The sequence below is a fragment of the Myotis davidii genome, unplaced genomic scaffold, assembly GCF_000327345.1.
Source record: "Myotis davidii unplaced genomic scaffold, ASM32734v1 scaffold8, whole genome shotgun sequence".
NCBI lineage: Eukaryota > Metazoa > Chordata > Mammalia > Chiroptera > Vespertilionidae > Myotis > Myotis davidii.
In genome coordinates, this window is record NW_006299520.1 from 1,930,309 (window position 1) to 1,941,171 (window position 10,863).

At 36.4% G+C, this 10,863-nt stretch overlaps 1 protein-coding gene across 1 annotated transcript in view; it reads right to left on the minus strand.

Moving 5' to 3' along the window:
- CEP126 (centrosomal protein 126kDa) overlaps positions 1–10,863 on the minus strand; it is a gene marked incomplete at its 5' end in the record, with an annotated part of 58,487 nt that overhangs the window by 22,838 nt on the left and 24,786 nt on the right. The window contains 2 exons of the mRNA XM_006775258.2: positions 1,455–3,579; positions 6,077–6,266. Coding sequence (XP_006775321.1) covers positions 1,455–3,579; positions 6,077–6,266 — 2,315 coding nt within the window. The remainder of the gene's footprint in view (positions 1–1,454; positions 3,580–6,076; positions 6,267–10,863) is intronic.

Below are 10,863 nucleotides of genomic sequence, written 5' to 3' on the forward strand. Positions count from 1 at the left end.
AATTTTGCTATTTACTAGCTCTTGACCTTGGGCAATTCTATTTCTTTCTTTGCAAGTGGTGTTATAAAAAATACTTATTTCTCAGGATTGTTGTGAGGTTTAAATGAGACAATAACTATAAAGCACCTGGCACTGTAAGTGGCACAGAGTAGGAACTCACAATTTATTTATCATTATTACTTTAGAGTGTCAATTCTGTATGATGCTTTCATCTTTTGGAAGCAGTGTGAAAACCAGTTACATTGTAGAATGGCTGAATAAAAAAAGATGGCATCATAGAGAGTAAGTCAGAACAAACATGTGAGAGTAGAGGACTATTTTTTTTTATTCCACTCTAGTGAGAGATATAATTTTTTTAAAATCTAAATTTTATAGATATGTACTGAAGATTTTTAGATTATAGTCTTTGCATTTAGCTTTTCATCTGCCAATATGGCTTGTGTCTGTTCAATTCAAGAAAGTCTGGGTGTCTAAATTAAGTGCCGGGCACAGTTAGGACCTGGTAAATTACAAAAAAGTTCCTTGTTCTTAAAATCTCATGGTCTAACTGAAGAAGACTTTAAATAGTCAGTTTTAAAGTAACTTCCTTCTTTATATCTTCTTAATATTTATTCATACCTTTGGGGAAAAAAAGCATTGCTTTTCTGTCTCCCAACCTCCCGCCCCCGCCGCACCTCCCTGCCGCCCCAGCTCCAAGTCCTAGTTATTTCTCAATAGGGAACTGATTCCCAGTGGTAGGAAAATTTATGGTCACCTAGTGCATTCTTCCGAGGAAAGTAGTTTCATGAAGCAGCAACCAGCTACAAAGGGCAATGACATTTTGTAGAGAAATCCTTTTCAAAAATGTTTAAAGCAACGCTATTATTTTTTCTCTTTATATGAAAACCAACATATATAACAGATAACAGTAGAGCTGCCATTCTTTTGGAAAGGGGATGTAAGAGTTTGGCATACCTATCATTAGTTTATAATAATTCAATTTCACAAACATTTAAAACAAAAAAAGGAAAGTATTATAACACCATTTATTTACCTATCTGGAATAATTTAAACAATATTTTTACTGAGATTATTTTATAGATATTTTGACTATAATATTGGAGTAATGACAGAATGAAATGGTATAAAAATTAGACCATATTCTCTGTCCTTCCTCTTTTAAATTAACAAAAGTAATGGAAAAAAATAGAGGCTAGCAAAAGTCTCTAATTTTAGTTGAGCAATGGTTGCGCAATTCTCTTAACTTCAGCTAGTAGATAGCTAAGGGTGCAATATTAAAGAAAATAAGTTCCTTCTATAAGGTTATTATTTAACATATATATGTGTGTGTGTGTGTGTATATATATATATATATATATATATATGGTCTACATTACTGTACAATAAGAAAAATGTCACATGAATTTAAAGAAGTTATACATTTTATCTATAAAAATATATAAATTTATTCTTACCAGCAGCCTTTTCATTTTGACCCAGACTATTATGCCGTCTTTTCCACGAGGGAACAGATTCCTCTTTAGTAGGTCTAAAAGCCACCGAGTGATGACTTTCTTCATAAACAGGACATCTTTGTGCACAATATAGTGTCTCATCCTGCTGGGCAATGATTTGAGTGCCATTTGGATGATTTGTTTTTGCTAAAGTTTGGCACTCAGAACAACAATATGGTAGAGATGGCATCACAGGGATCGAGTCGGAACAAACATGTGAGAGTGGAAGACTACATACTTTATTCCACTGATTCACCTTGTGTTCTGCTGGAAGCACATGTTTCGAATTAAAATAGTTATTTGTAATAATGTTATGAGAATTTTCGGGCATTTCTGATCGACACTGAAACACTTGTATATTTTTATCACTCCTAATATTTGGTGGAGTTTTAGGAGGATGAGGCACAACTACTTTACCCTGAGCTTGTAAAAACGTGTTGGCTTTGCTTCCAGGCTGTGCTCGAGTAACAGTGCCTTTTCTGTTTGTATACAGAAATCCTGATTGGACGTTAGCAGATTTTGTTCTAATGACCTTGTCTCTACCTCTCTGTATATTAGCTTTCTGACTTTTCGAAACACTATTCTGTGTGGGAGATTTACTTTCCTCTCTTTCTGAGGCTGGCCAGGCCTGTTTAGCAATATTAAAAGCTGAAGGTATAAAGCAGTTCGAAGACACATGGTTTGTTCTAGACCCTCCTGAAGCAGCAAGATTTTGAGAGACAGAATCATCCTTGGGCTTTTTTCTATTAGCAGAATTTACAGCACAAGCAGGAACACTAATTATGCTGCTGGAAACACCACTCCTAGTTCGAGTGTGGAATGTTTGAGACCACTGTTGAGATGTTTCTATTCCATTCTTCAGTGAATGATTATATTCAGTTTCATCAACCCATCTCAGTTTTTTAATAGTCTTTGGAATTTCTGCCATTTCCCCCCTTTCTTTTGTTAATTCAATACTATCTCTGATAGCTTCGGCTTTTTTATTTCTTAACTTAAAGCCTTGATTTATAACTAGTGCCTTAAAAGAATCATGTTCGATGTTTGATTCTTTCTTTAAAATACTTTTAAGAAACCTCACACTGCTTCTTTCAGCAATATTGTATTTCATTTTCTTTTGCTGACCAACTAAGTCATAATTAGAAGTTACTTTAGACAATAATGTTGATGTTTCAGTTATTTTCTGTTTTTTATCTTTTGAATCAGAGTTGTGAGGTATGTAGGCAGCTGGAAAATTGTCTGAAAATAAAGGCAACTCTTCCTTATTAGAATGAAAATATTTTATCTTTTTATCATCTTTCAATTCTCCTGACTTATCAGAACACTGCACTGGGTCAATTTCATTATTATGTATAATCTTCTTTGGTAAAGGTTCAGTTGATTGTGTATTAGATGGCAAAATTAAAGATGTTGCCACAGGTACAAATGAAGTAGGAATTGAAGTAGTTCTATTTTCTTGAGTTAATTCAGAATATTTCACTTGGTCTGAAATTGTAGCCATTTCTTGAGCTGGAGAATCTGGAGTATCCCAGGCTTTGCTGCATTTAAGTGTTGGGCTCTCAGTGACTGATGGTCTCTCTCTTTTGAATGCCCCAGAACAGGAGTCAGCTGTACTCACAGTGCTGGTTTCAGAGGTCTTTTTGTTTTTTTTATTGGGTATAAATATGGATGGACTACATACAAAATCTACTAAATTGTTATTAGTATTTGTGGTTCCTTCCACAGTTCTACATAGAGCAGATGGATTTTGTTCTTTACTATTAAAATATTCACCTGAAGGTAGAACATTAGGTTTACTTAAAAGATCTGAGAAAGGTATGTCAGTTTGAGTATTTGGATCATCTAAGTTTTTTAGCCAATTATTTATATGTTGAGTTTTAGAGAATGTCAGTTTATCTTTATCAAAGCCGCCTAGATGAGCTGACTGTAGATTTGCTGATTTGAGGAAAACAGAATTCTGCTGAACTGACATGAGAGGCTCCTTATTAACAAGTGATAAATAGATTTGTTCATGTTCTCCAGCCTCAAGACTATCTATACTTGAGAGGGTTTCAGAATTCGTTATCTGATTAACGTCATCACAAAATTTCTGAAAGAAAAAAGAACAAAGTTTTATAGCTTAGAAATTTTGTAAATGCCAACATTTATGATTCATCACATCATTATTACGGAGCCCAATTCTCCTTGGCATATAAAATACAGTAAAATAATCATAAACAGTGTAGGCATATCCATGATCTATATGTCTGGAGCAGTCCTCAGAATGAAAAAAGAGGGAGCTAAAAAAGACTTTGATAATAGAGTTGTAGCCTTAATTTTTCTGCCTAAAGTAACTACCCAATTATTCTAGGCACAGTTATAGCTTGGAAAATAATTTTGCTATTGCTATTCCATTTAGAATATGAAGTTTCTTGAAGGTTTCATAATAGCACGTGAAAAAGTTATTTACAAATGGCATTTTTTCCTAAAACATTCTCTAGACTTGAATGAAGCTCCTAAAAGCTCCATGACCCTAATCTGAATTTCCTGTTGGAAGGGCTATATCCTCCTCTACAATAAAAGCCTAAAATGCAAATTGTCCCCTTGGGTGGTTGTTCGACTGGGAGTTTGACCACTCACTACAATGTGCGCCGACCACCAGCAGGCCAGGCCGAGAGACCCCACTGGTGCATGATCAGGGCCAGGGAGGTATGCAGGAGGTTAGCCAGCTGGGGAGGGGCCACAGGAGGGCTCCAGGGCATGTCTGGTCCGTCACGCTCAGTCCTGATCAGCCAGACCCCAGCAGCAAACTAACCTATTGGTCAGAGCGTACGCTCCCTGGTGGTCAGTGCACGTCATAGCGACTGGTTGACTGGTCTACTGTCTGCCCCTGGTGGTCAGTGTATGTCATAGCAAGTGGTTGAGTAGCCTTAGCATATTATTAGCATTTTACACTTTGATTGGTTGAATGGCCGACCGGACATTTAACATAATTAGGCTTTTATTATCCTAACATATACAGGGTCTGTAACATCCAAAATGACCAAAGGCTCAACCAATTGGAAGTCAGTCCTGCAGTCAGTGCTGTGTTGCCATGGCAATCCAGCACTGACTGCTGAGGGGCTGCAACCTGGACAAGTGCTCTGACTGGGAATTGAACCATGACCTCCTGGTTCATAGGTTGATGCTCAACCACTGAGCCACACTGGCTATCCTTCATGGAGTTTGTTGAGCTTTTTGGATCTGTGGACTTATAGTTTGATCAAATTTGAAACGTTTTAGTCATTGTTTCTTTAAATAGTCCCTCCCTTCTTTTTGGGATTTTAATTAACTGTATGCTTGATATTGTCTCACAGGTCAGTAATGTTCTTTTCATTTATTTCTAGTCTTTTCCTCCCAGTGATTCAATTGAACAATTTTTATTGCCATGTCTTCAAGTCCATTAATCTGTTTGCCCACCCAGTAAAATTTTCATTTCAAATATGCTTTTCAGATCTAGGTTTATTTAGTTCCTTTAAAATATCCTTTTTCATTATGTCCATTTTTACTTTAATTCCTTGAAAATATTTATAAAAATGGTTTTAAATTCCTGCCTGTTGATTCCATCATTTCTGTCATTTTTGCATCTGATTATATTGACTAAGTTTTTCCTAGTTATCTGTTATATTTTCTTGCTTCTTCACATGTCTAGAAAGTTGTGATTAAATGTTGGACACTGTGAGCATTATGCTGTGTAACAAGATTTCAGTCTTCTTTAAGAGAGTGTTAAGGTTTTTTTGACAGGCAATTGAGTAACTTGTGGATTTTTTTGAGGCTTATCCAGAGTGTATGTCTAGGTAAAAAGTCTATGTAATCATAGGACTTATCCCATTTGTTTCCTTTTTTTTCAAGATTATATCCTATACTGCCTAATGTGTAATGTCTGAAAACATTTGTTTCATGCATTTTATTCATAATTATAGTAGTTTATAGCAGGAAGATACTTCATCATAGTCAGAAGTCTCCTGCTTTGTTTCTTTAACCTTGCCACTATTGCTTAGTTATTGAATTAATCAGGCCAAGTTTATGAATTTAATCTTGGTATCAGCCTATTAAGGACTGAAAAATAAAGCACATAATATTTCAGGAAAATCAGCTGAAATCCCACTCACTGGTGGGAAAATAACAAAGTAAGTGCCCTAAGAGAGAGAATATAAGCACCATTTTTGCTAATTGCACCCTATTTTCATTAAGAACCTACTGTCCACATGCAGTATAATTTTTAGATTGCATTTTATAACCCAGTCTCTAATAGTGACACATATTACAATCTACTTTCAAATAGCTTTCTTGTTAGTCAGTAAATATCATTCATAAGCATATTTTTCTAAATATAAGATGGAAAAAGAAGAATAGAGGAAGCAGAGGGGGAAATGAATAAAATGTAAGGAAAAAACCAAGAAATTATTTTTCTAGTATCTGTGATGAATTTGTGTTAATTCATCCACATTCTTTTTCATGGCCTATCACTGGCAAATGGCATACATTTCTTTAATGGAGAAAACGGCAACGAACATAGAATTGTTACTAGATCATAAAATATTAATACCATATCTACAGTTTCATACTTGCAAACTCCTTAGATGTTGATCTTCTAGGAGTTTCTGAGTTTCCATTAGTTTAAGCTGGAATCCATCTTTGTTAGTAGCCAAGTGTGTCCTGCTGTTTTCCTTCATTTCTTTATCACAATTGATTTTGGATAAGAGATATTTCTGGTCATTTTTTGATAGTGACGAAGGCAAGGCATTACCTATAGCTCTGTGAACCATACATAAAAATGCTTAGTACATTTAAATAAGTTAACTTCTTTTTACATACATATAAATGACACATTCGTGTGTGTATGTGTATGTGTGTGTCCAGATAATTACATATAAGGATATTGGAGAAATATATATATTAGCATGGGAATTTAAGGCAGTCAACGATAGAATAAAAATGGCTGTAGCATTATAGTTCTAATAAAGCACTCCACCTTCATGTAGGAATGTCCAATTATTTATGGCTTTGATTATTAAATCCGATTCCTCTATTGTTTAGGACAGATACAGAAGGAATTCCTTTAGATGTGTAGAGTCAGTCCTGGGTTCTTTAAGAGCATTCCTATCTGGATAATAATTTGCATTACATTAGTTCTAAGTTGGTGTCATGGCTAGTAGATAGTCCTATAACTCTAAGAGAGTTGGTTGAAGATTCAGGTAGGTAAACAATTGCTTGTCAGGGCAGGCAGGAATTTTCATTCTAACTTACTAGGCTTGGGTGCTTGCATCTTATTCCATGGAGAAGAGTGAACACACTTGTTTCCAGTTGAATCACATATATAAGCATGGTTTTTATGTCACAGAAAGGTATCTTTAATGTAGACTCTACTTTTAGTGTGCCAAAATGCCACCCCAAATCATCAGGGGATGACATCTTCTTCTACTAGAATTTTGCATCTTCTAGAAACTTACAGCATGCTACAGTTTAGCGTAGGTACGAAGTGGAAGATTTTGGGTGGAGGTGGGATCAGGATGAGGTATATAAAAAAAGCTGACTGCTGCTGCACTAGAGCCATTAGTGTGAATCCCAAGGGCATTTACTTCTAATTCATTTGAATTAAATTATTCAAGTCAATGAAGATAAAAATGTTTTAGAAGGTGAGGTATGTACATATACCTATCTCCAATACCCATATACATTTTTATTTGGACAAACTGACACAGTCTGGCTCAATGAGTACTAGATTCCTGACTATCTTTTTGTGACCACAGGGAAATCAGGGAGAGCAAGAAGTTATTTAACACAAATTTCTGAACATTGAAAGTATGTTTCTCTCTCTTCCTTTTAGGCCTTTCTCCTCTAACATATTCCTTCCCCTTCAATCACCCTTCCCAAACAAAATATTGCTAAATCTACAAAGTATCCAATAAACTCAATTTATTTACCTTTAAAGTTGTTGTCTCTCAACTCTTTCTTCTCTATTTTCTTCTCTACTCCACTTGCTTTTCTTCTCTTCTCTACATTCTTCCCCCAGTGAGGAGGATTGAAGGGATGGATAGGAATAAAAGGAGATGGGGAGGTAGAAAGAGAGGGAGAGTGAAGCAGGGGGGGAAAGGAAGAAGAAACCATAAAGGAAGAAGAAACAGGAGGAATTGGAGAGGGAAAATCTAAATAAGTTGGAGGCAAACATGGAGAGGGAGTTAAATGCAAAGATGAGGAAGAAAGAGGAATAGGTGAGGGAGGGGAGGATGGAGAGAGAGAAGAGGAAGATAAAGGAGAAGCAAGAAAGGATGAAGAGGAAGAAAACTGTACAGAGGGTGAAGAAGATGAGGAATTAGAAGGAGATGAAGACAAAGAAGAGGATGGAGAGTGATAGGGAGGTGGGTGGGAGAGAAGAGAGGCAGGTGGATGGTCTGCAATGGCCTTGGGCAGATTTGACAATGTGGTTTGTGGAACAGATTGCTGGACTGACTGAAAAGAATCTAAGCTAGCAGGATGTTCTGGCAATGGAGCAACATAAGAAAGGGTGGGGACAAATTGATGAGGGGGACGACTGGATAAACCGGAAGGCTTCAAAGCTGGGAGAGCCTCCGAAGGGATTGGGGAAACAACCAGTTGAGCTGGAAGGGAACGGCGAACAAGGGCAGGCATTAGAGTGGCTGGGGTACAATGTTGTGCTGGAAGGAAATGTTTGTGCCTGAAAGTTTTGTAAAATAACTTGCTCTGTGAGTCAGAGTCAGGAATGGTTGGAGAACTTCGGGGTGGCTGTGGCAAATGGTCAGGTGGGCCACAAGGAATTGGGGCTGGTAGAAAAGGGAAACTGCTAGAAAAGCTGGGAGTTACTGGGGCTGGAGGGCGAGGAAGATATTTAGTTGGGTAGGACAATAATGGGCCCGGTAAAAAGGTCTTTGGAAGAGTAGAGCGAACAGATGGACGGATAGGCAGGGTATAGGGCTGGCGAGTGGGAGAGACAGCAGGATAGCTTGGAAGAATTTGGGAATGGTGGGATAGCAATGGGGCCCGTGAAGGAGCCAGCTGATCAGGTAAGTAGGGATCAGATGTGGAGACAGCTGGACAAGCCGGAATGGATCTGCACAGGTGGGAAAGCATTTGGACAGGCAGGTAGAGAGACAGCCTTATTAAATGGTTTTTTAGTTTAGTTTTAGTTTATGGCTTGCCTACAGGCTTTTGATTAATAATATTTTTTGTCCTTAGGATCCATGTATAATCTTCTTTGTTCAATCATGTGCTTTCACATGGGCTGAGAAATGTGCATAGCTCATTCAGATTCCCTTTTTCTCATTCCTTGTTCTTAGAATACTTTCACCTCTCAGAAGTCTGATAGTCATATGGATAATGAATATAGGCTAGCTCAGTGATGGCGAACCTTTTGAGCTCGGTGTGTTAGCATTTTGAAAAATCCTAACATAACTCTGGTGCCGTGTCACATATAGAAATTTTTTGATCTTTGCAACCACAGTAAAACAAAGACTTACATTTCTGATATTTATTTTATATATTTAAATGCCATTTAACAAAGAAAAATCAACCAAAAAAATGAGTTCGCGTGTCACCTCTGACACAAGTGTCATAGGTTCGCCATCACTGGGCTAGATGATCTGGTTTAAAGCATTAGTACAAAGGGCAAACAGAGGTCAAATAGACCGCTGCTCAATTCTGGCCAGATTTCTCGCATAGCATGTGGTTTAGAATTTATGGTCTAACCACAAATACATGGATATTGGAGATAGGTATCTAACAACATCTTTTAAAGTATAAAAATTCAATGTGAGAGTAAAATAGAGCTTCTTTTACCGCACTTCTACCAGAGAGTCAAGTATATTATCTTTGTGATAAGTATTTCGAATGTGCTGGAAGGTTGATTACTTATATGTTAAATGTTAGTCCCACATTAACATTTTTGTGTCTCATTATTTCCTGAGGCAGCTTCAATTGTCATATAAACACATTCTCTTTTTCTTGAGGCTTAAGCTTTGAATACCTTTCATATAATTTATTTTTTCATATAAAATTTTTCTCCTTTAGAAGACCACATTACCAACATCTTAAAATTTTTAAAAATCTATTAGTAATATTTTCCATATTAGAAAAATTGTTTATGGGTACTGATATATCTCTCTTTCTTTGGAAACTCCCTATTTCTTGGCATTACAGTGATTTGCTGCATAATGACATTCTGGTCAATGACAGACAATATATATGACTTTAGTCCTGTAAGATTATTAGGGAAATAAAAAATTTCTATTGTCTAGTGATGTCGTAGCCATCATATCATCTTAGCCGAACACATTCCTTACTTGTTTCTGGTGATGCTGGTATAAACAAACCTACAGCACAAAAAATTATGTACAGTGCATCATCCTTGATAATGATAATAAGCAACTATGTTACTTATGTATTTACTATACTGTACTTTCTATTGTTATTTTAGAGTGTACTCTATTTGTTTATAAAAACCGTTTGCTGTAAAACAGTGTGCTGTGTTACACTGGCAGCAGGCTCATACATCTCACATTCACTGTCTCTTGATTGCATAATTTTCTCTTGTGTTTGATTTAACCTCCTGTTGTTTTGTACAGTAACATGCTTCACAGCCTAGATGTGTAGTAGGCTATACCATCTAGGTTTGTGTATGGACACTCTATGACTTTGTACAATGACAAAATTGTTTAATTACACATTTCTCAGAATGTATCCTGGTCATTAACTGGTGCATGACTGTGCTTATTCATGAATGCATTTTAGATTTATATTCCACAAAAAAAGGCTTTTTAATGTAATAATAACTCTTCAATACTTGCAACTTACTTATATTTGTGATAAATAATACATATAAATATTTCTATTAACCTTACATCTGGTCATTAATATTTCAGTATCTTATATTTTATAGCATTTTATAGTTTACAAAGCATTTTCACACACATTATTTAATATTGTTAGTTATCTGTGAAGAAAAGGTCAACTTTTTAATAAGTAAACCAGTGTTCTTTCTACAAATTTTGCACATCTGTTGTTTTACAAAAACATAACATTTATATGTGTGTATGTGTATATATAGATATAGATATCATAAAGTCATAGTCATAACAGTATATTTCAATATAGTGAGCCTGGCTTCTGGCTGAGTGGTGCTCCCCCTGTGGGAGCACATTGACCACCAGGGGACAGCTCCTCATTGAGCGTCTGCCCCTTGGTGGTCAGTACACATCATAGTGACTGGTCATTCTGGTAGTTCCATCATAAGGGTTGCTTAGGCTTTTATTATATAGACTAGAGGCCCAGTGCATGAAATTCGTGCATGGGAGGGGGGTGTCCCTCAGTCCAGCCTGCACTCTTGCTAATCTGGGAC